A 25,646-nucleotide genomic window follows, 5' to 3' on the forward strand; every position below is an offset into this window, starting at 1 on the left:
GTGAACTTCTCGCCTCTTCTCATCCCCATTGAAGCTCTCGGGGAGAGATTGGGCAGCCACAAAGTGGCTAATGCCTTTTTTGCTAAAAACACTCTTGTCCTTCTGCTGCGCTGTGAAAAATTGAGGGAATCCTTGGCTGAGGCAGAAGAGACTTTAACTGGGCCAAGACTTTTAATCTTCCACCTGATGTTTTCTATGTGGTATTAAAAAAAAAGATTTTATTTTTAGGATGGACACTTTTCTCCAGCAGTGGTGAATTCAAACTGTCAAGGGGCTGAATTCAGAGTGATCCTGAAGTCCTCTTAAAGTTAACATGCCACCTGTTGGTTGTGACTAACTTACCATATAGGAAGTGCTAGGAGTTGGCTAAATGGGTGGGTAATTTACCCTGTGAATTTGGAGCCTGACACCCATCCCCTAAGTGATGTCCCTGAGGGCATGGCTTCAATAATATAAGCATTATAAAGCAAATTCTGGTTGTCTTACCTTAAAAAAAAAAAAAAAGGATATAGAGTTGGAAAGGTTTCAGAAAAGGACAACAAAAATAATCAAGAGGATGGCGCAACTCCCTTATAAGGAGCGGTTGCAGCGTTTGGGATTTTTTAGTTTAGAGAAAAGGTGACCAAAAGGTTACACGTAGGAAGTTTATAGAATTGCATGTGGTATGGAGAAAGTAGATAGAGAAAAGCTTCTCTCCTCTTACAACATTAGAACTCGTGGGCATCCAAGGAAGATGAATGTTGGAAGAGTCAGAACAGATAAAAGAAAGGACTTTTTCATGCAGCACATTGTTAAGCTGTGGAACTGACTCCCACAGGAGGCATCGATGGCCACCAACATGGAAGGCTTTAAAAGAGGATTAGACAAATTCATGGAGGAGAGGGCTATTGATTGCCATTGCCCATGATGTCTGTGTTGTGGCTCCATGGTTGGAGGTGATAATGCTTCTGAATAGCAGTTGCTGGAGGTACAGGAAGGGAGAATATTATTATTGTGCTCAGATTCTGTTTGTGGGCTTCCTATTGGGGCATCCAGGTGGTCACTGTGAGAAAAGGATGCTGGACCAGATGGGCCATTAGCCTGATCCAGAAATCCCTTCTTAAGTTCTCAAGTGCGTAGGATTCACCATTACGAATATGAGCAGGACCCCTCACCCCTGTTGGCACAAAACCATCACAAGGCGACAATAAGGGCAGAAAATAGTTCCTTTATGGGCAGTCCCAGATCAGAAATGTTATCTCAGAATTGCAACTCAATGGAAAGCTGCCCAAAATCTTACACTGGACACTTGGTGCCACTGACTCTGAAATATAGCTTATAATGGAGAAAATTAGACATAATTTGAGGTTTTGACAAGGACTAGAACCTCCAAGCACTTCCTTCTATATCATTTGGCATTCCTTTATTACATAGACAGTGGAAGGATAATTTTCAAGATGGCCTTCATCATCAGCCAAGCGAATCTGGAACTACACTTGATAATCCAATAGCACTAATATTCTTTATATGCAGATAACATGCATCGTCACTTTTTCTCTCTCATGACTTGGATATTGTTATTTTAACCCCATGCCAGTTTTATAGTTTTGTTTTTCATCTTTTAATTTTCATCCATAGCTATAACTTCTATTTGTTTTATGTAAGTTATAAAATGACTTAAGGGGGGGGGGGATCTTTACCCAGAAATATTATCTCAGGTGCCAAGCTGAGACTTCCAGCTGTTCCTGTTTCTGCTTTGTTTTGATTTCCCCATTTCTGGGAAGGAATCAAAGAACAAACGTGCTCAGCAAAAGAGTTTTTGCTTGGAACAGCCTCCCAGAAAATGAAGAGGAAAAACCCCAAGGCAAGCAATGAGTTTTGCCAGTATTGCGTGATGCTTGGCTTTCTTATTTTTCTATTGCTCTGTTCATTAACTTCCGTTTCCCCCTCCCTCCCTCTCTCTCTATATATATGAATGGGCTGTGCAAATTTTGCAAAAGGGGAAGGAAACGGAGTGAGCACTTTTTCCATTCTGGGGCTTTTCCTCGCAGCCGGGGACCTCGTGAGGTTGAGCCTGCATCATAACTGCCGAGTCAACTTTCCATTCTTGCTTTCAAGTTCCTTGATAATGGCCTTTGCCAACTAAGCATTTGCCACTTCAGAGTGGCTGTATTAATAAGAACCTCCTTTTTAATTTCAATTTTTGCAACTCTATCAAGAAAAGGAAGAAGTGTTGTCAGTGGACACTTGACAATAAAAAAATACCTAGTTGATTCTGATTTATGCGTGTAAGTTAACACAGGCAGTCTGTATGCCCAAATAGGTGTCTAAATGAGATTGACATTGTGTGTTCAAATGTACAAAGGGCCACAGGATCTTCATAGCTCTAATAGGTGGTGGGTGTTTATCCTTCCAAACTTTAAATAACTGTGATCCTGAGCATTGCGGGGGGGGGGGGGGTTGGACTAGATTATTCTAAATATAAGTCTCTTTGAAACCAATGGGGTTCATAGAACTTTATAATTGGAAAGGACCCAAAGGGTCATGTAGTCCAACCCCCTAAAGTGTACAAATCTCAACTAAAGCATCCATGACAGATGGCCATCCAACTTCTGCTTAAAAACCTCCATTGAAGGAGAGCCCAGAACCCCCCAAGGGAGGTTCCACTGTCAAACAGCTCTTACTGCCAGAAAGTTCTTCCTGATGTTTAGTCAGAATCTCTTTTCTTGTAACTTAAAGCCATTGATTCGAGTCCTACCCTCCAGAGCAGGAGAAAACAAGCGTGCTCCACCTTCCATGTGACAATTCTTGATATCTGATGGTGACTATCATATCTCCTCTCAGTCTCCTCTTATCCAGGCAAGACCCAACTGTTCCCCATAAGGCTTGGTTTCCAGACCCTTGATCATCTCGGTCACCCTCCTCTGCAAACATTCCTGCTTGTCAATATCCTTAAATTGAGGTGCCCAGAACTGGACACAGTATACCAGGTTTGGTCTGAGCAAGGCAGAATCAAGTGGTACTATTACTTCGCTTGATCTAGACGCCTAGAATAGCATTTGCTCTATTTGCTGCTGCTGCTGTTGACTCGGGTTCAGCTTGTGGTCCACCAAGACCCCATAGATCCTTCTCTCATGTGCTGCTTCAAGACAGGTGTCCCTCCCCCCATCCAGGTGTCATGGGGTCCACTTTCATTGTCCATCTGTAGGTCCTCACACCACAAGTATAATTTAAGAATGCTTGAACCTCCACAAATATCAAGGTTTTTTCCAAAAGCAAGTTAATGTGAACGCTAATTTCTGACCAGAAAGAAGATGCCACAGGACACAGGGACTAATTGCTAGGGCTGTTGTTGAAATAGGAACATAATAAGCTGTCCTCTACTGAGCCATTGGTATCCATGTAACTCAGTGTTGTCTACACTGACTGGCAGCAGCTCTCCTGGGTTTCAGGCAGGGGTCTCTCTCAGTCCTAACTGGAGATGCTGGGGATTGAACCTGGGACCATCTGCATATAAAAAACAGACACTCCACCTTTAAGTCAAAATGGAGACAGCGACTTAATGGGGAGCATGTTCCTATCTCAGACCTCTGGTGTGTACTGTATTGTGAAGTCATGGGTGATTTGAATCCATAACTTTTGGAATGCAGTCAGTTTAGACCAATGTGATTTGTTTACACAGTGTGGCTATACAGGAAGCTTATTCAGGTTTTGTTCTGGAACATGTAAAACCATTCAGAGATATTCAAGCTGTATCACAAAACCTTAGTTGTCTTTTCCCCCTCTACAGTCTGTATTGGAGAGAGGGAGGGAGAGGGTCGATAAACACAATGAGCTTCCCTTAGTGACGACTTCATTTTGGTAACTGGGACCTGGCCCAAAGGGACTGGCATTTGTCCAGAGGGTGGGGCCTGGCTTGTTGATTCAGCTTGACACCCACCCACCCCAGATGTCTGATCACGTGTCTGTTTGTTTTTCCCTTTCCTGAACATACAAAGGCAGATTGCTGATCTGAGTTAGAAAAACAAGAAGCAAGATGGTCTAAGGGTTAGAGCAGAGCTTTCCAAACTGTGTGTCGCGACAATGTTAGTGTTTTGGCTTCAGTGTGTAGGTGTGTCACATGAATGCTCCCCACGCTGCTCCCGGGGCTGGAAAGGGATTAGTTTCAACCTCCGGTTTGCTAGTAAAACTGAATTACTGTGTCACGAAATGATGCATGTCTAAAAAGTATGCCACCAACATGAAAAGTTTGGAAAGCTCTGGGTTAGAGGTTCAGACCTGGATGTGGGAAAGCTGGGTTCAGATCTGCCCTGCTTAGCTGTGAAGTTCACTGAGTGACCTTGGACTGGTTACCATCTCTCTCTCTCTCTCTCTCTCTCTCTCTCTCTCTCTCTCTCTCTCTCTCACTCACACACACACACACACACACACACACCCTAACCTACCTCACAGTGCTTTTGTGGGGGTAGAAATGGAGAACTATGGATGCCACCTGACTGTTTAGAGGAAAGGTGGGATACAAATGGAATACAGTGGTACCTCGAGTTATAGACACTTCAGGTTACAGACTCTGCTAACCCAGAAATAGTAGCTCGGGTTAAGAACTTTGCTTCAGGATGAGAACAGAAATCGTGCAGTGGCTGCAACAGCAGCGGGAGGCCCCATTAGCTAAAGTGGTACCTCAGGTTAAGAACAGCTTCAGGTTAAGAACGGACCTCCGGAACGAATTAAGTTCTTAACCCAAGGTACTACTGTAATAAACTAGAAGTCCCCCATGACAGTTTTTGAAGCCAGCAAGAATTCCCTTTTGTCTCCTTCATGTCTGTGACCCATGGAGATTTACGGCCTCCACGATGGACATTCACAGTTGGTGAAATGAGGGTTGCACAAGCAGCCTGCAAGTTCCTTCCTTCCTTCCTTGTATTTATAGACCACCTTTCTTTCAAGGAGCTCAAAGTGGTGCACATAGTTCTCCTCCTCCTCATTTAATCCTTATAACAACCCTGTGAGGTAGGTCAGCCTGAGAGTGAGTGACTGGCCCGAGGTGAGCTGCCTGGCCGAGTGGGGATTTGAACCCTGGTCTCCAGGTCCTAGTCACACACACTAACCACTGTACCAAACTGTTGACGCCAGTGATGAACCCGTGAGATGCTCTGATTTATTGTACCTGCAGCCTTGAGATATTGGCTTATGCTGGGCACTTTTACCACCCTTGACAGCGGGCAAATCCTGGGTTTCTGATGTCAAGAGGGGGAAGTGATTGAGGCAAGAGCAGGTTTCATTTTCAGGAGTAAAAGATTATGTCGTGGTGAGTTGGTTTGAGAGAGATAGAGACCATTTCCCATCTGCCAACTCATCTGCGTTCTGCAGCTTGTGAGTCAGATTTTGTGTGGTCTCTTGTTTCTCTCGGTTACTCATACTGTATTCCAAATCTCTCGGTTACTCATACTGTATTCCAAATCTTCAGTTCACTCCTCCAGATTTCCACATCAATTTGCGGTATTATTTTTAAAAGTCCTCATTAAAACTCAGCAGCGTTTTTATGAAAATTACTTCTACCGTACACATTTTTGTATGCAATTTTCTTCTGATTACAGACAATTTTGCAAAGCTTCATTTCTTTCTTTCTTTCTTTCTTTCTTTCTTTCTTTCTTTCTTTCTTTCTTTGCATTTATATTCCACAACTCCCCCCCGCCGCCGCCCCCAGGAGCGCAAGGTGGTTTACACAGTTCTTCACATCTCCATTTTACCCTCACAACAACTTTGTGAGGTAGGTTAGGCTCATAGTGAGTAACTGGCCCAAGGTCATAGGATCATAGAATTGTAACCCTGAGAATAATCATTCTAGACCAACTCCTTGCAATGCAGGAATATGCAGTTGTCCCATACAGGGATTGAACTTGCAACCTTGGTGTTATCAGCACCACACTCTAGGCATAGGCAACCTTTGGCCCTCCAGATGTTTTGGACTACAATTCCCATCATCCCTGACATCTGGTCCTATTAGCTAGGGATCATGGGAGTTGTAGGCCAAAACATCTCTAACCAACTGGGCTATATTCACCCAATGAAGATCAGACTTTACATTTCAATTTTTACCTGTTTGGGATTTGCAATTAAGTATCTTTGACTTTTAAAATATATATAAAGTGACTCCACAAACGCTGCTGTGTATCTGTCATATTGTCATTTGATAAGGATATGGTCCGGACCCGGCTCAAGCTGACACCTGCTTTTGTGCCTTCTCTAGAGGATAAGGGTTTTGTTTTTGTTTTTTGTTTGCCTTAAATGAAAGGTTTGTATGTTTTCTGTCTTGGCTTTCCAGGAAACTGCCCACCATTCCCGTGGTTTTGGCTTCCTTCAACCTTCCTCCTGCTCCTCTGTCAAACAGCACTCAGGGAACAGTTTTGTAACTTTCCCTGCTGTGGGGCTGATTCTTTTGCTATAGATGCATACTCAGTTCCTCCTGATGAGGTCTCCACCCCTCCTGTCAAGGGGTCATTTTTACTTCACCTCACCACTACCACCTTCCAGGACCTAGTTGAGCTCATACAGTCCTTTCCTGTCCAAGGCATGAATGTTTATGTTGTTTGAGAGATGCTGGCACCTGGGGCACTTCTGAGCATGGGCAGAGTTCCTCCCTTAGGGAAACATTTGCTTACTCCCACCTCCAAAGACATGAGGGTGGAGTGTGCATACACTGAGTTCATTATTAGGGAACAAACATTTTTTAGTAATTAAGTGGCCCTGTGGGGTCTCTCCCACTCTCAAGGCTGTAGCTCAGTGGTACAGCATCAGCTTTGCAAACTTTTCATGTTGGGTTCAGGTAGGTAGCCATGTTGGTCTGTTTTAGTTGGGGGGCCGGAATGTCCAGTAGCACCTTAGAGACCAACTAAGTTTGTTCTGGGTATAAGCTTATACCCAGAACAAACTTAGTTGGTCTCTAAGGTGCTACTGGACATTTTTTTATTTTTCATGGTGGGGACACACTTTTTAGACATGCTTCATTTCGCGACACAGTAATTCAGTTTTACTAGCAAACTAGAGGTTAAACTAACCCCTTCCCAGCCCCGGGGGTAGCGCAGGGAGCATTCCCACGACACACCTACACACTGCAGCCAACACACTAACGTGCCGTGACACACAGTTTGGAAAGCTCTGCCGTAGAGAGCCGCTGCCAGTCAATACTGAAGTGGACCAGGTGGTCTGAGTCGGTTGAAGGCAGTTTCCAATTTCCCACTCCCCAAAATCGCATCATCTATAAACTAGAGAAATAACACTGGAAAAGTCCATACACACATACTTTCCCAGTTTTATGTTCTGTTGAGGCATGCATGTAATTCATGCAGGAGGAGGGAAAGAATGGAGCATCCTGGAAGAGGGTGCGCTGTCTGGCTGGCACCCTGAACGTGAGCTCTCAATGCTGCAACTATTTGTTGCAGATTCCACTTCTGTCCTGTGATTTCTTCTTCTTCTGAATTTACAAAAACTAAGCACAACACTTAGGTTTGTACGAATACATCAAATATAAAGACAGAGTGGGAGTGACAGTTTGATTACATTTAATGGCATTCATATAAGAAAGGATATTGTTTGATATATTTGACATAACCATTAAGATATTTATTCAAAAAGTTTGCTGATTATCTGTTAAAGGGTGAGGTTTTATAATGGAAAGAGAACAAATTTATTGTGGGGGGAGTCATATAGTTCTCATAATAAACAGCTATAACTATATGTCTGTAAACAAAGCGCTGAAAAAAATATAACAATCTTATCATTCCACTAATTTATAAATAAAGTCACTTTTTCCAGTGCACTTAATATCTCATGTGTTTTGCTGCTTTCTAAAATGTTATGTAAACTTTGTAAGATGTGCAGCTTCCTGTTGTTGTTGTTGTCGTTGTTGTTTTAAAAATGCTATTTGATTGTTTTCCAGTTATTTTGCAGTGATTTTTGCAGGCATAATCTTGTGGTGATTGGTAAACTTAGATCAAGTTGTAGATTAAGTTCTTAATAACAATAGCAAGCTCTGATGCCGAATTGTGACAGCTCTGTTTCCAAAATGGAGCAAGGAAGAAATATGAGGAAGGTGTGTGGCATGCTCCTGGGAAATCTCAAGGCTTGCAGAAGTACAATAACATACCTTGAGGGAAACCCCCTCACACACAAAAACAGCCCAATGAGAACTGAGTATTCTCAGTAACCACAAAATGCTGTTTGTCCGAGGGGAAGGGGACACAGAGAAAATTGAGTGGTGAGTAAAGGTAGAACAAGGTATCCAGGAAAAGGGCATGGTTGATTAGTTAGAAATCTATCTGAACAATTCACACAGCAACAGTTTACTGTAACCCTTGCTTTTGTGACATGTAACCCCAACCCCTGTTAAGTGGCAGTACACCATTCACAACCAGCTTCCACAAATGAAAAGCCTCCGTGCGAAACTTCTTCGCAACCTGGCACATTGAGAACATGCAAATGATTTTTTAATTTTTATTTTTTTAATTGTAATGAAATTTATACACTGCTTGATGGTAAAAAAAAAATCATCATCGTCACTGCAACAGTTTACCAAAAAAAGATAGAACAATAAAATTACCAATTAGCAACAATAATGTAAGACTTCTTAAACATTAAAATAACAATAACCTAAAACAGTATCCGAAGAAGTGTGTATACACACGAAAGCTCATACCTAGAAGGCTTTTACTTAGTTCGTCTTTAAGGTGCTACTGGAACATCTTTCTATATATATATATATATATATTATCTTTCATCATTGTTATTTACTAAAAACAGATTGAACTTGTTTCTGCTTCCTAAATATGTGGATAGGCTCATATAAACAAAGGTGTTTTAAGCAGCTGCCAGAAAGAGTACAGTGAAGTCACTTGCCTGATGTCAATAGGCAGGGAGTTCCAAAGTGTATTTTTTTCCCCAGTGCATGAACCCAGACACTTATCTGTTAAAAGGGCATTTAGTGGTGCCTACCACAGTTTTCTTATATTTCCAAACGTTCTCCCAATCCCTGAACATTGCCCCCAGCTCTGTTCTGGTTTGAGATTCAATGGCAGCGAATAGATGTAAAACATTAGAAAATGTGGGCATGTCAAAAGCTGTAGCCCCTGTACCGCAGGATTTTTTGGGCAGTATTTCAAAATAAGGGACATCCACCATGTTCTGTGGAGCTCTTGCGATCTGGACGTTCTCTTGAAATATGGCCGCCTTTTGGCTGGGGAGCCTTGAGATGAAGAAAACAGCTAATCCAGGCATAGGCAAACTCCAGCCCTCCAGATGTTTGGGACTACAATTCCCATAATCCCTAGCTAATAAGACTAGTGGTCAGGGATGATGGGAATTGTAGTCCCAAACATCTGGAGGGCCGGAGTTTGCCTGTGCCTGAGCTAATCCCTTTTGGGCTGCCATTTTGTACCCATGAAGCTGATGAAAACAGTGCATACGTTTTATTTGCTAGGCCCATTTGCCCATCTCTTTGTGTTTCTTCGATCCCTTTGCAGAGCTCCACTCAGGAGATCGGAGAAGAGGTGGAAGATGGCGTGATCTATAGCATTTCGCTCCGGAAAGTCCAGCTCCACCACACAGCCAACAAGGGGCAGCGATGGCTGGGGGTAAGTGAAAGCTTCCAGCCTTTCGTAAGAACAGACAGGGCACTGTGGCCGAAAGTGACTTTTTTATGAGCTTGCAGGTCGCTAGTTCTGATGTCACCTCAGAACCTGTGCAACTTCCTGTCTCTGGTGTGGAGGCAACTAAAGTCGCCAGCCTTACAGGGCTGTTCTGAGTGTTGGACCAGTGGAACAGGACTGTCCTTTGCTAGAGGCATGTAAGCAGAGGCCTTGCCTCTCAGATAATACATGGAAGTTGGACCTGAGATGCACTTATGCCTGTGCAACATCTGGAGGGGTTATGTCTCTCCCCCCACCTTCACAGCTCAATAATAATAATAATAATAATATAATATATTTTTTAATTTATACCCCGCCCTCCCCAGCCAAGACCGGGCTCAGGGCGGCTAACAACCAATAATAAAAACAAGTTGATTAAAATACAATTTAAAAAGATTAAAATACAACATTAAAACATTAGGATGCAGCCTCTTCACAGGAGAAAGGAAAAAGAAAGAGGGGGAGGGAATCAAACTGATTCTAAGCCAAAGGCCAGGCGGAACAACTCTGTCTTACAGCCCCTGTGGAAAGAAATCAGATGCCGCAGGGCCCTGGTCTCATGAGTCAGAGCGTTCCACCAGGCCGGAGCCAGAGTTGAAAAAGCCCTGGCTCTGGTTGAGGATAATCTAACTTCCTTAAGGCCCAGGACCTCTAGGGTGTTGCTATATATGGACCTTAGGGTCCTCCGTGGGACATACTGGGAGAGGCGGTCCCATAGGTACGAGGGTCCTAGGCCATGAAGGGCTTTAAAGGTCAAAACCAGCACCTTAAATCTGACCCTGTATTCCACCGGGAGCCAGTACAGCTGGAAAAGCACTAGAATGGCATCCACAACTCCTCTTGAAGCAGCGGCTCATGTAATTCTCTGTCCCTTTCACAGTTTGAGAACGAGTCGGCCTTAAACCTGTACGAGACTTGTAAGGTGCGGACCATCAAAGCCGGGACCCTGGAGAAGCTGGTGCAATACCTCGTCTCTGCATTCAAAGGCAATGATTCCACCTATGTCACCATCTTCCTCTGTACATACCGTGCCTTTGCCACGACCAAGCAGGTCCTGGACCTCCTTCTGAACAGGTAATCTTCTGCCTTCTCTCTCCTTGTGGGGCTCTGTGGGGTAAGACACCAGTTCCTGAGTCCAAGCTGCTGTCGGGAAGAACAGTCAGTGGTGTAGCATGGTAGTCGCTGTGGACTCCTCCAGATACCTAAAACATCTCCTCCTCTACTACAGTGTGGCATAGTGGTTAGAATGTCAGCCTAGGACCTTGGGGAAGCCAGAGTCCAAATTCCTATGGAGTCATGAAGCTCAATGGAGTGGCCTTGGGCCAGTCACTCACTCTCAGCCCAACCCACCTCACAGGGTTGTTGTGAGTGTAAAATAGGAAGGTGGTTGTACCATGTACACCACCTTGTGCTTCTGGGAGGAAAAAGTGAGTTATAAATGCAATAATAGTAATAGTCAGCCAATCACTGCATTCTGCAAGAGAAGGCGTTCTGTAGACACCATCCTACCAGAAGGCCTGTCCATCAAAATTAGGCCATTAGTGGGGTGACACTGAGCCTTTGGAACCCCATTTCATTGCATATCAGACAAGTGCCTTTCCTACTGCCTTTTCGGCACCTGCTGACGATGAAAGCCTTCCAAAATCTTGAACCCCACTGGATTGATTTTTATGGATGAGCCATGGTTTTAAACCATTTTTATATTCATAATTGCTTTTTTGGTAAATCACTTCTGAAGGAGGAAGAGCAATTCATTGGTGAAATAAACAGTGATTGATAAAAATGGCAGTTATTGCCTCAAAAAGGTTATTCTGAAAGCCCTGTACGAAATCCACCACGGATGAGGATGAGAATCTTTATTCTTTTTTTACCCAGTACAATGTTGTTTTATTCTAAATTGCTTTGTGAGACAGCTCATGGGGTGTGATTCATAAATGAAATGAAACAATAATACAATTTCCATCATGCCTGACCATGCTGGTAGTCAGAACTGTTTTGGGGGCAAGTGGGCTTCCAGTAATCCCTGAAACACATATGTGTGCATTGCAAAGATTTGATTGGCTTTCCCTGGTCCTCTAGATATGGCAAACTGCACCTCCAGGTCAACGGAGACCACCCCAGACATGCAGTGGACGAGAGGCTGGAGCTGAAAAAGTAAGTGTCTGGCCTGTGAGTGATGGCACAGGGGGTAGTCAAGGTAGTACTCCCCAGACGTCCTTGGACCTCAATTCCCATCATTCCCTCCCCGTTGAACAAACTAGTAGGGGCTGATGGGAGTTGTAGTCCAACAACACCTGGAGGCCACCATCTTGGATACCTTAGCAGGGATGGAGTGCTGGGCAACTTCCTCAGATTTCTAACCAGCATGGCAATATTTTGTGTGCATGCGAGAGAGACACAGTAAAAGATTCAGAAGTGGTTTACCCCAGAACAGGGGTGAAGAACCCTTCTTCAGCCTGGATTCTGGGCATGGAAGTGGGGATGAAGGATTGGATCCAGCCAGAGGGCCACAGATCCTCAACTTCCCATCCCCCCCCCGGCTGGGGCTGCCCACCTGTCAGTCACCTGATATCACCCCGATGTCAGATGCCCATGTGGACAATCAGCGACCATTGCCTCCTTTGGCTCAGCTGCAGAGTTATCTGCCCCCGTACCTGGGGTGTCACATACATAGGGAATGGGACTTAGTCAAAAGGGGTGGAGCAATTAGGTCCATGGGCCGAAGGATCCCCACCCCTCAAGGCTAAAGGTCAACCCCCCCCCCTTTGGGTGCAATGCAACCCTCTGAAACGCCCATTGGCCTGGCTTGTGGAGGAAGCCCAACTTCTTACTCTTCCTCCTCCTCCTCAGCACCATCTCGTCCATCCTGGGTGCCTGGCTGGATCAGTACTCCGAAGACTTCCGCAAGCCTCCGGACTACGCCTGCCTGAAGCAGCTGATAATTTATGTGCGGCTCAACATCCCAGGCTCAGACCTGGAGCGGAGAGCCCGCATCCTCTTCACGCAGTTCCAGCAGCAGGAGCGGGCCGAGGTGGAGGCGGAAGGTGAGCAGGGCTTCTCTCTCTCTCTCTCTCTTTCTCTCTCTCAGCTTAGCCTACCTCACAGGGTTGTTGTGGAGATAAGATAGCAAGCAGGAGTGAGTGGGGCAGCCTGCCTGAGCTCCATAGGCAAGAAAGGCCAGATTAAGATTAAGCAGCTGCATTCCAGTGCATTGGCCGGTCATTCCACATACCCCAGGGCCGCTAACTCTGACTGGCAGCAGCTCTGCAAGGTCACAGGCAGGCAGAGAGGATTCTCCCCCACCACCCCAATTCCATTTATCTGGATATCCCGAGGACTGGACTTGGAGCCTTGCAGATGCAAGACTTTTGCCCTACAGTTGAGTGATGGTCCCCTTCCATCATACAGGCCAAACTTCACCAACCTGGTGCCCTCCAGAGATTTTGGACTACAGCTATAGTCCAAAATGGCTATTGGTGGTTGGGGTGGGTGGGACATGTGCAGGCAACCCTTGATTTGTTCAGGGGTTGCATTCCAGGACATCATGGAGCACACATAAGCTCATTACACCCCTGTTGTGGCTGGTCCAAAAATGGGCCATGCATACATAGTCACACGTTCTTTGAACACATGCAAAATCAGGGGTGCCTATAGTCTCTAGTTTGACTGGCAGCAGCTGCCTCCAGGCCTTCAGCTTTGAAGATGGTCTCAGCCTGACTCCACGAGACCCTTTTAGCTGGAGATGCCAAGGATTAAATTCTTCCTGCAAAGGGTGTTCTCTGCCACTTCCTTTTATAGCCCCTCTGATCTGTGCTTAGATTGGGCTGGGGGTCAGGGAGTGATGGCAGATGCCCTGTCCTCTGCTGGCCTTCCAGCCAGTTGCTCCATGCCTTGACTCTGTCCCCTTGTCTCTCCCAGCTGTGGACCATGCCAGCTGCACCCTGCGGCTAGAAGAGGAGAATGGGCTAGGAGAAGGCAAGCTAGATTTCCTCTCTTTCTCGCCGGAGATGGTGGCCGAACAATTCACACTAATGGATGCCGTGAGTGTCTGATTCAGCCCGGGCGTGCTTTCTGTGACAATCCGCACCCACCCTCTCTCTTACATAAGATTTTAGGTAAAGGTAAAGGGACCCCCTGACCATTAGGTCCAGACGTAGCCAACTCTGGGGTTGCGGCGCTCATCTCGCCTTATTGGCCGAGGGAGCCGGCGTGCAGCTTCCGGGTCATGTGGCCAGCATGACTAAGCTGCTTCTGGCGAGCCAGAGCAGCACACAGAAACGCCATTTGCCTTCCCACTGGAGCGGTACCTATTTACCTACTCGCACTTTGACGTGCTTTCGAACTGCTAGGTTGGCAGGAGCAGGGACCGAGCAACGGGAGCTCACCCTGTCGCAGGGATTCGAACTTCCAACTTTCTGATCAGCAAGTCCTAGGCTCTGTGGTTTAACCCACAGCGCCACCCGCGTCCCCACATAAGATATTACTCTGAGTTAGATTGCTGCATGGGGCTGGCCTTGAAGACTTTTTTTGGAAACTGCAACTAACGCAGAGTTCAGCAGCCAGATTTCCCACTAGGACTAGATGGAATGAGCATATGACATGGATGCCGACCTGGCTGCACTGGCTATCAGTTTCTTCCAGTTTCAATTCAGTTTTGGCTCATAAAGCCTTAGGCAGCTTAGCCATGCCTCTGGGTACCAGTCGCTGGAAACCGCAGGAGAGGAGAATGCTGTTGTGCTCAGGTCACCCTTGTGGACATCTGGCTAGTCGCTGTGTGAAAAAGATGCTGGACAAGATGCATCCAGTAGGATGTTCTAATGTGCTTATGTTCCTCCTCCTCCAAAACCCTTGGAAATGACATTAAATTTCCAAATACAGTCATACCTCGGGTTGCAGACGCTTCAGGTTGTGTGTTTTTTGGTTGCGCACCATGTCGAACCTGGAAGTACCAGAACGGGTTACTGCCGGGTTTCGGCGCATGCGCAGACGCACTAAATCACGCTTTGTGCATGCACAGAAGCGCCAAATCGCAACCCACACGTGCGCAGATGCGGCGCTGCAGGTTGCGAACGTGCCTCCTGCACGGATCACATTCGCAACCCGAGCGTCCACTGTAAATGAATGACATCTTGCCCTCTTCAAGCCACCATCCTTTCTTTTCCTGATCCTTGTCTTAATGCCTCTCTGTTGCAGGAGCTTTTCAAAAAGGTGGTTCCCTATCACTGCCTTGGCTGCATCTGGTCCCAGCGGGACAAGAAAGGCAAGGAGCACTTGGCCCCCACCATCCGGGCGACCGTCTCCCAGTTTAACCGTGTCACCAACTGCATCATTTCAACTTGCCTTGGGGACCGGGCCCTGAAGCCACAGCAAAGAGCCAAGGTGGTGGACCACTGGATTCAAGTAGCTCGGGTAGGTTGCTTGGCTGTAGACCCCTCCAAAAAAATAAATAAATAGTATTGTGGTTTGAGATGGGACTCAATCCAAAGTATGTTTTGGAATGAGGCATTTCAAGAACATGGGTGGTTGTTGTTTTTTTTTGGGGGGGGGTTTCCTTTCAATCAAGTTTCTAGCCCTCACCACAGCAGACAGTGACTGCCACCAACTTGGGTGGCTTTAAAAGAGGATTAGGCAGATTCGTGGAGGAGAAGGGCTACCAACAGCTACTAGCCACAATGGCTGTGCTCTGCTTCCACTGCCAAGAGGCAGGATGCCTCTGAACTCCAGTTGCTGGGGATCACAAGCAAGTCCTGCTCTTAGGCTTCTCAACAGGGTACCTAGTTGGCCAGTGTGAGAACAGGATGATGGACCACTGGCCTGATCCAGAAAGCTCTTCTTACATTTTTACGTTCTTCGCTACTAACGCTGCTATTAAGAGCAGCAAAACTCAACATAGGCAACAAGTTTTTAGTTTGTTGCTTACCTATAACCGGGGAGTTTTAATTTGCATTTCCTTTTGACTGCAACATTTGGGTCACCTAAATGCAAATCTCTTTCTCTTTCTCTCTCTCTCTCTCTCTCTCTCTCTCTCTCTCTCACACACACACACACACACATATATGTATATGCCACAGAACTTAATCCATTCCAGGAAATTAAGATAGCAGTTCAAATGCTGGGCAGAGGATCCAGGAAACAACTGCCTAACCCTTAACCCACAATAAGGGGTTTTTTAACCTCTGCGTGTGTATCTCCTCTTTCTAGCTCCTTCTAACGCCCACTGTTTTTCCTTGTGCTCCTCCAGGAATGCCGGATCCTAAAGAATTTCTCTTCCCTCCGGGCCATTCTCTCTGCCCTGCAATGCAACGCTGTTCACAGGTTGAAGAAGACATGGGATGAGGTCTCCCGGTGAGTAGGGTATGAAGGAAGAATTTGGGTGCAGGGGGAGAAAGTGCATGCAATGCAGATCCCTCTTGGGTGTCAGCACCACCAAGTCTTCCATCTCAGATCTTGCCTCTGCTACACATTCACTGGGCGGTTGCAGGCAAGGCAACTGTTCTTTCAAACTCATACCTGCAGCAAAGGGATAATAGCATCGGCTTGCTGAACAATGGGATGGCTGTTGTAAGGATTTCTGAAATCCATGCATATTGAAGTGCTTCCTGTGAAGCATCTTGAAGCAAATCCACAATACGGTGGTGTCTATAAAAAACAGTGACATGGAAAATGTAGGAAGCTGTCTGATACTGAGTTGGAACAGATCCATCTAGTTCAGTGTTGTCTACACTGACTGGCAGCAGCTCTCTGGAGTGTCGCATTAGGGTTCTTTCCCAGCCCTACCTGGAGATGCCATTGCGGGTTGAACCTGGGACTTTCTGCATGCAGAACAGGTGCTCTGTAACCGAGCTTCCTGTAATTGACTAGAGCAATCATGGACTTGTGAAATTGTGGAGTTGGAAGGGATCCCAAGGGTCATTTAGACGAACCCGCTGCAATGCAGTACTGTATTGTGTTATGTAAAAGTGATTTAAAACATTACGTATATAAAATACAGTTAAAGCAATGGCATATGTAAAAATGTTTTCGAAACCAATATAGATACTAAGTGGGATAGAAATCTCCAGTTGAGAAGACTTGTTGAAAGCAGAAGTACCTTGTTTTAGTGATACCCTTGTTCCCTCTTGACAGAGAAAGCTTCCGCACTTTCCACGAGCTGTCAGAAATCTTCTCAGACGAGAACAACCATTCCTTGAGTCGGGAGCTTCTCATTAAGGTAAGATGCCTGCTTTTAAAATACAGTGGTACCTCTGGTTACAGACGCTTCAGGTTACAGACTCTGCTAACCCAGGAATAGTACCTCGGGTTGAGAACTTTACCTCAGGATGAGAACAGAAATCGTGTGGTGGCAGCGGGAGGCCCCATTAGCTAAAGTGGTGCCTCAGGTTAAGAACAGTTTCAGGTTAAGAACGGACCTCCAGAACGAATTAAGTTCTTAACCCGAGGTACCACTGTACCTGCTAATAATAAAAAGTAAAGAAATCTGCAAGACACATGTGCTTGATCGGTTTGGTCCCACTGATGCCTGAAAGCTTTCTTTCATTTGCCCTGGGCAGGAACATTGTGAAGTGGCTGATCGATGAGAACTGTTACCCGTTTTGGGGTGAAGTCAGGTGGAAGATTTTATTGGGTGACAGGCATTCATTTGGAATATGCTTTTCTTTGCTGGGGCTGTGCAAGAAATGATGTCTACAGCTTCACCCTAGAATCCTCCTATGTGCAGCACTGATTGGTCAGTGTCTGTGCTGCTGGCATTTGGCTGTTTGCTTTATACATCCGTTGTCATGGAAGTTGCTAAGTGAGACTCCCACCCTCTTTCCATTACTCCTGTCCTCACCTTTGGAGATGTTTTACTTTGGCAACCACTCCTCAGGGGGTTTTTCCCCTCTACCAATTAATGGATTCTGCAGCTGGATTCTGCAAAGACACAGCAAAGTTGTCTCTTAGAGGATCTGAAAGGATTTTTCTAAAGAGGTAGGCCGAAAATCACCACTCAGTTCTGTGGTCCATTTAACCTCCATGAAAGTGGAGTGGTTGTGTGATTTCTCCTCTCTCTCTCTGGCCAGCTTAGAGATAGATCACAAGTAATGGCGTAACTAGCCGCTTGGGTGCCCAGGGCGGCAAACATGCCCTGCACCTGGGGGCAGAGTGAGCTGCCCATGGGGCTGGGCGAGCCAGGGCAGAGCGCACTGCGCAAAGCCTCTCCGCCGCCTCCCCCTCAGCTGTAGGGCGGCTAGGGGAGAGGCAGTGGGCAAACGCAAGCCCCACACTACTGTTTCAGGCAGCGCAGAACCTGCAGGCACCCAAGCCGTCATGTCACTCCCAGGAGAGACGCACGGCTCAGGCATGCTTTAGGCCCCGCGGTAAGTGCCGGCCCCCGCAGTGTGGCGCCCAGTGCCAGCTACATTTAGTTGCGTTTGTTGGCTGAACTAAAAAGTTTCGTGAGCCCAATTTTTATTTGTTTATTTTAAAAACTCATATTTTTGCCATTTTGTCAAACCCACCTCCCTCAGTGATGACACCCGGAGCGGCCTGCACCCACTGCACCCCCCTTCCTACGCCACTGGTCACAAGGTAGATGAGGATTTCTTGGGAGAAATCCCTGGGTTGTTTGAAGTAGATTAGCAAAGATATCAGATAAAAAGACAGTTGTATAAAAAGATTAGCAAAGATATATGAGTGTCTCAGACTAGGGCCTGGGAGACCAGGGTTCAAATCCTCCCCACTCAGTCACGAAGCAACCTGAGTGTGACCTTGGGCAAGCTTCAAGGAATAACTCTCAGTAAATAATGGATGGCTTTTAACTCCCCAGCATAATGCTCAGCAAAACAGTTATCTTTAAAACTCACAATAACTTGGTGCAAACAAATCAGGATGAAGGCTTAAGAAACAGGATGTCTGGAAGTGACCTGAGAACCAGAAACCTTTTGTTGATCTACTGTAAATCCAGAGAGATCTTCCCATCCCCCTCTTCTGCTAGGGAATGGGTTGTGCAGCAAACCGGGCAGAGGCAGCTGTTTTTAGGTTCTTCTCTGCTTGGCTTGGGCACCTCCTGGGCTCAGCTGCTAAGGAGTCCCCTTGTGAGGATGATGAGGGTGAGAGATAAGTACCAGGGAGGAGAAAATCATAGAATCGTAAAGTTGGGAGGGACCACGAGAGTCATCTAGTCCAACCCCCTGCAATGCAGGAATCTTTTGCGCAATGTGCAGCTCAAACCCATGATCCTGAGTTATCATCTGGTTCTGGACTGATTGAGTCATCCCAGAGGGATTCCCTTTTCTTATCAGCAGACTTGCAATCAAAGCTTTCCCAGAATTACTGCTCATCCATCTAAGCGATGGGCGGGGTTTGCGACCCGGAGCCTGGGTGACACCCCACCTTGTAGTCAGTTTTTAAATGCTCTCCTGCTTCCATGATTCTATTAACCCAGGATTCCTGCAGACGATCAGTTGATTCTGGCTTTTCTTGAACAGAGTTTCTTCAGAGCGTAGATCATAATCTGGCCTCTACTGATCATTTGCTCTGATTTAATGGTGGTGTTCTTACACGAAAGTGAGCATTAATCTGCTTGCACTGTGTGACTACGCATCTTAGAATCATAGAATTTTAGAGCTTAAAGGGTCATCTAGTCATACCCCCTTTAATCCGTCATCCACATTTTTCAAAGCATTTCCCCATCACTTCCCCAACTGCAGAAAGCCTGATTCTTCAAGCCTACTTTAAACGTGCATGAACAATACAATTGCACATATAAAAACTGTTGCATAGGAAATATAGGAGGCTGCTTGATACTGGTTGTAAGTCGGACCGTTGATCTATCAAGCTCAGTATTTCCTAGGCTGACCGTCAGCAGCTCCCCAGGGGTTAAAGCAGGAAGCCTTTCTACCAGGACTGTCCAACTTTTCATACTGGGTGGGCGGCAATACTATTTTGACATGGGGGTACCTAGGCCAAAATTTGATGCCCCCAGCCCTTGTGCTGCCTTCTCCAAACCAGCACCTTGCTTACCTAGCTTTGGGAAGGCAGCGCAAGGAGTTTTTTTTTGGGGGGGGAGTGTTAAATGTTGCCAAGAGCTTCCAGAAAAGGTTTTGAGGTCCACCTGTGGCCCTTGGCTGTGCATTGGGCCGCACTAGCACTACCTGGAGATACCATTGGGGACTGAACCTAATGCACCCACAGCATATGCTGTAGCACTGAGGTATGGCCCTTCCCCTAAAAATGAACTAAGATTCTAGTCCTCGTGTTTCTGAATAAGAGGTTGAAATAAATAAGAAGCTGTCTTCTACTGAGTCAGATCCTCATTATACGGAGTTAAATGCTCAGTCCATCTTGCTCAGTATTGTGTACACTGACTGGCAGCACTTCTCCTGGGTTTCATGCAGGGGGGCATGGTCTTTTCCAGGCCTACCTGGAGATGCCACCAGGGACTGAGCTTTGGCCCTCCTGCCACTCTGGTTTATTGATGATTACTGCAGTCATCTCAAAAGAAAGCTGTACACCCAGACTCTCATATTAATGGTTCCCTGTGTCTCTTTCCTTGGCAATGCAGGAGGGGACGTCCAAGTTCGCCACCCTAGAGATTAACCCAAAGAGGGCTCAGAAACGGCAGCAGCAGCAGCGGGAGATGGTGAGTCAAATATGGTGTTTTATAGGACACTGCTTTCTACCAGAGAGGCTGTGTGTTGTAGTGGTTAAGGTGCTAGACTAGGACTTGGGAGGTCAGGATTCAAATCCTCACTGGAATCTCACTGCGTAGCCTCAGGCCAGCCTAACCCACCTCACATGGCTGTTGTGTGGGTAGAACAGGAAGAGAACTATGTATGCCACCTTGAGCTCCGTGGAGGAAAGTTGGGATATAAATGCAATAAAGAAATACCAAGCCAGATTCATCAGTCTGGGCTATTTGGAGATAGCAGCAGACTTTCAGATTCTTGGTTAGAGAAATAGGTTTTTCATTTCACCTTCTCGCTTGATCCTTCTAAGCCAGGGGTAAGGAACCTCTGTGGTCCTCCAGGACTCAAACTCCCATCAGCCCTTGCTGCTAGCTCTGGCCAATAATCAGGGATGATGGGAGTTGTAGTCCAGCAATGTCTGGAGGGCTAGGGGCCTGCTGATCTAAATTGCAGCATTCCTTTATGCTAGCAAGAGATGGAAGGCTGCCCCTATAATGAGAGTGGAGGGAATACCTCTTCCTAGATCAAGCCCAGGGGACCTTGGTGCACTCCATATTTTGTGGAACCTTTGGTCCTGGTGTGTCTCAGCGATCTTAACCCCTGGGCTCCTGTTACAGGGCGTGATGCAAGGCACCATCCCTTACCTGGGCACCTTCCTCACTGACTTAGTGATGCTGGACACAGCCATGAAGGACTACGTGGATGTAAGTATCACCAAGCCTTCCCCCCCCCCCACTCCCTCTTTCAAGCAAACTAATCTTTCCTTTGCCACATTCCCTGTTGCACTCATTTTTTTCCTGTAAAGAAATAGCACACCACTGCTTAATGTTTCCATGATGGAACCTTATAAGGTCTCCCTAAGAGTCTCAGATGAGCAGATATTTTTACCTGTAGTCACATTGCCCCCTGGTGGACATTTGTTGCTTCCTACAGCTTTTAAAAGGGTGCCTAAATGCATTTTTTTGTTATTGGGAAACCATTTCAACTGCAAGCCTAAACAGCATCACCAAAACGAGAACAGTCCCTGCTCATGAGGGGCGTACAGTTGAAAATCTGAAATGCAAGTGCCATTGAGAAATGAGTCTTGTGGTTTTCTCCATCACCTCTGACCATTACACAATGCTGCCTGGGCCTGATGGGACTCCAGCAACATTTGGAGGGCCATAGGTTCCTCACCCCTGTTAAACATAGTACAGCAAAGGCTTGTGGCTCATTGGTAGGGCATCTGCTTTGCATGCAGAAGGTTCTGGGTTCAAATCTCTGGCATCTCCAGATTCATTTCATAATCCTTTTTTACGAATCACATCATGCTTAGAACACACTCTACTCTCCCTTTTAAAAAGCAACAATCCAATGATGGTTGCAGAAAAGTACAGTTTTCTGATTAGGTCCTTGAATTTGTTGTTTTTTCTGCAAACGTACCTATTCTTAAAGCTTTCCCATATTTTGGATACTCAGAAATTGAACCGGTGGGCAGCTGGGGATGGGGGGTGGGACAGTCACTGGGTTTTAACGACCTGCTTTTCTTTTCATCCAGGCTGGCCTGATCAACTTTGAGAAAAGGAGGAAGGTGAGAACTGTTGTTGTTTTTAACCAACTTTATGATGAATAGCAAACGTTTTATAGGTGGCTTTAAATTCTCAATAAAGTGCAGCAGCCGTAAACAAGGGAGAGAATAAAACCAGCATACCAAACTGAGGCTTCCAAGCACTGAGCATTCTCAATGGCCATAGAATTTCTCTATAGCTCAGTGGGGTTGGGGAACTAGAAATTGGAGGTGGGTGGGGGGATGGAATGGAGTATACTGGGAAGAGGGCATGGCTGGCTGGGAGATGGAATGGAGTATGATGGGAAAGTGGCTGGCAGGCACCCTAAACGACAGCACTCTGCCCTGTTTCATTAATACTTTTTATACGCTTTGTGACTTATCAGCCAGGGCTGATAGGAGTTGTAGTCCAGAAACTTTGGAAGGCTACAGGTCAGGGAAGGGTGCCGTAGGACCCCTTACAATGTTATTTCTGGGCTAGCAAGGAAGTGTATGGAGAGCCAAGCTTAACCCTGCTTCCCCCCACTCTCCACCTGCAGGAGTTTGAAGTCATCGCCCAGATCAAACTGCTCCAGTCAGCCTGCAACAACTACAACTTCACGCAGGAAGATCGCTTTGTGGTCTGGTTCCATAGCATCGAGCGGCTCAGTGAGGCAGAGAGGTGAGCCCTCTCCTTCCCCCCTCATCTCAAATATTAAATCACGTGGGGCTGCCCCCAATGTGCTTCCCCAGTCCAAGAAAGTTATTTTGCTGAACACTGAAGATCACAGGTGGGGAGAGGGCTCTTGTGCTCACGCCCTGCTTGCAGGCTTCCCATTGGGACATCTGGTTGGCCACTGTGAGAATGGGATGTTGGACTAGATAGGCCATTGGCTCTGATCCAGCAGGACTCTTGTGCCCTACCTCCACTGTCAGAGGTAATACCAGTTACTGCAAATCACAAGTGGGGAGAGTGGCCATTGTGCTCAGTTCCTGGGGCTTCACACTGAGGCCACTGTTTGGCCTGATCCAGCACCAGTCTCTTCTTACATCCTGCTTAGTTGGGGTGCTTTCGATAGTAGGCTCCAATTACAGCTTCATCGCTGTTCCTCTTGAGGACCAGAAACTTGTCCTTTTTTTAAAAAAGGATTACGTATCAGGTAGGGTAGGGGTGAGGGACGCGGGTGGCGCTGTGGGTTAGACCACAGAGCCTAGGACTTGCTGATCAGAAGGTTGGTCCCTGCCCCTGCCCACCTAGCAGTTCAAAAGCATGTCAAAGTGCAAGTAGATAAATAGGTACCACTCCGGCGGGAAGGTAAACGGCATTTCCGTGCGCTGCTCTGGTTCACCAGAAGCGACTTAGTCATGCTGGCCACATGACCCGGAAGCTGTATGCCGGCTCCCTCGGCCAATAAAGCGAGATGAGCACCACAACCCCAGAGTCGGCCACAACTGGACCTAATGGTCAGGGGTTCCTTTACCTTTACCTTTAGGGTAGGGGTGAGGAACCTTTTCCAGTCAAGTGTTGTGTATGATCATTATCAACCTCCCAGGGATAGCAGGTCAGTGGTGGGCAAGGCCAGAGGTGAAAGTGAGTGGAGCAACAGATACCACTCTCACCTTTTACACTGTAGGCTATGCCCACCCCCACATCTCTCCATGTAGGCAGGCAAGAGGCATTGCCCCCTTTCCAAGAGCAGGGCTGGTGAAAGGGTGTGGCCTGTGAATGGGAGGGCAGAGCCCAGGAAGAGAGTCTGGAGGGCCGGACAGAGAAGCCTGGGAGGCCACTTTGGAACCCCTGGGCCTGAAGTCTCCCCCATCCTGCAGGAGGGTGAAGAGAACATCTCTTGAGGCAAGAAGCTCAGAGTTGATGCAAACACCAACCAGTGTCCTTTCCCTCTGTTGCTTCCAGCTATGGCCTCTCCTGTGAGATTGAGCCCCTGTCGGAGTCAGCCAGTAACACCCTGAAGGCGAAGAAAAACACAGGGATCATCAAGCGCTGGAGCGAGTGAGTCCTTGATCGATCGATCCCAAAGTGCAGTGTTGCTCCAGGGGCGTCTCTGAGCCCTCATTTTAAGAGCCAGCTTAAAACAAGTTGGGGCTAGAAAACAGCTTTGAGAGACACCCTGGCTGCAGAAATTGTTTATTATTTATGTCTTTATTTAGAACACTCGTACCCTGCTCTTCAGCCAAAATGGCTCCCGGAGCAGCTTATAATACAATGAAAACAAGACAGTCCCTGCCCACAGGTTTCCAATCTTCTTGAAAAACAAACAAAAAACAGCCCTCCACAACACATAAGGAAAAAGGGACAAGGAGGGAAGAGGAAAATAAAAATCTAAACTCAGGCATAGACATTCCTATAATGACCATCTGGCACAGTTCAGGGGCAGGAGGTGCCCAGTGGAGCTGGCATCTTACACCAGAGTGTACCACTGCTGCAGTGGCTGCCTTCAGGTGAAAGAGGAGGAGTCGTCAAGAACCTGAGGAGACAGGAAGAAGCTGCCTTTATACTGAGGCTAGCAGAAGTCTCTCTCGCTCTCGCTCTCTTTTGCTGCATGAGGCACAAGCCAAGAATGCACCTTGGCCCCTTCCAGAAGTCAACTAGACTGGAGTTGAATTTTTCCTCCAACTTTGGGGATGGGCTAGCTTAGAGGGGTTACTTGTAACAGTGGGTTGTCAGGCGTTGTTGGACTACAACGCCCATCATCCCCAGCCAGCTTGGTCATGGATGATGGGAGTTGCAGTCCAACCACATCTGGGGACCCAAGGCTAGTTAATGCAATTTTAATTAACATCCTACTGGCTTGAGTACCCTTATTTTATTTTAAGCCCAAGGCCAGTAGGGATTGAACCTGGGACCCTCTGAAGGGGGAATATAAACCTTGGTCTCCCAGGTCCTTGTCCAACACTCCAACCACTACATCACCATGGCTCTAGCCAATATTATCTACACTGACTGGCAGCAGTCTCTGCCAAGCCTATCTGGAGATGCTGGTGATTGAGCATGCAATTTTCTGCTTGCAAAGTTCTGCATTCTAGAGCTCTTCCTTTAAAAACAATGTAAGATCCTAGTCCTCATGGTTCTGAACTGAAGCCTCATTTTAATAGACCACTGGCCTAGCTTAGAATGTTCCTGTCTCGCACAATACTGTCTACACTCACCGGCAGCAGCTCTCCAGGGTTTGAGGCAGGGAACATAGATGTCACTGGGGAGTGAGCCTGGGGCCTTCTGCCTACCCTTGAGCCACCTGGGCCCCTTCCTGAAAGGTGCTTATTTGCTTTCCTTGTTCTTCCCAGCCGGCAGGCCCCCAGCACTGAATCTTCCTGTGCCAGCGGCAGCTCCCACTCCAAGTCCTTTGACCAGCTGAAGTGCGGTCCCTACCTGTGCAGTGGGGACATGGCTGACTCCGTCAGTGTCACGTCAGCCGGCTCCAGCAGCTCCGACGTGGAGGAGATCAACATCAGCTTCATCCCCGACTCTCCCGAGGGTCAAGAGAAGAAGGTACAACACAGCGTCCCACTAGGCCCCGCTTGTGCCCAGGGGGGCAGGTGGCAGGTGCGCCCCATTGTTGGGGGAGAGGCCTACTTTCGCTTTGGGGGCGGGGGGCAGGTTTTGGAACAGACAGGCCTGGAAATCCTTCTGTCCCAAGGCAAACGCCTGTAGGGAGCAGGCTTCAGAGGCTGTTGGCGGTGGGTGGGGTGGGTGGGTGGAGCTGATATGAGCCCCTCCCCCTCCTGCGCTCGAGGTGGGAGGGGCCTGTGTCTTGCGAGGCACCGCGTGTTTCTGAA

General features: G+C 47.0%; 1 protein-coding gene across 5 annotated transcripts in view; it reads left to right on the forward strand.

Annotated features, from left to right (window-relative positions):
* Positions 1-25,646, forward strand: part of RALGDS (ral guanine nucleotide dissociation stimulator) — a 92,197-nt gene that overhangs the window by 61,559 nt on the left and 4,992 nt on the right. For all 5 annotated transcript variants that reach the window (XM_080990607.1, XM_080990604.1, XM_080990606.1 and 2 more), the window contains exons 2-15: positions 9,498-9,608; positions 10,543-10,736; positions 11,742-11,816; positions 12,513-12,706; positions 13,581-13,702; positions 14,856-15,071; positions 15,904-16,007; positions 16,788-16,872; positions 20,206-20,283; positions 20,947-21,033; positions 21,867-21,899; positions 22,415-22,536; positions 23,767-23,862; positions 25,155-25,359. In XM_080990607.1, the coding sequence (XP_080846733.1) occupies positions 9,498-9,608; positions 10,543-10,736; positions 11,742-11,816; positions 12,513-12,706; positions 13,581-13,702; positions 14,856-15,071; positions 15,904-16,007; positions 16,788-16,872; positions 20,206-20,283; positions 20,947-21,033; positions 21,867-21,899; positions 22,415-22,536; positions 23,767-23,862; positions 25,155-25,359 (1,722 nt within the window). The remainder of the gene's footprint in view (positions 1-9,497; positions 9,609-10,542; positions 10,737-11,741; positions 11,817-12,512; positions 12,707-13,580; positions 13,703-14,855; positions 15,072-15,903; positions 16,008-16,787; positions 16,873-20,205; positions 20,284-20,946; positions 21,034-21,866; positions 21,900-22,414; positions 22,537-23,766; positions 23,863-25,154; positions 25,360-25,646) is intronic.

This window comes from Podarcis pityusensis (genome assembly GCF_964106645.2).
Source record: "Podarcis pityusensis genome assembly, chromosome: Z".
Taxonomy (NCBI): domain Eukaryota; kingdom Metazoa; phylum Chordata; class Lepidosauria; order Squamata; family Lacertidae; genus Podarcis; species Podarcis pityusensis.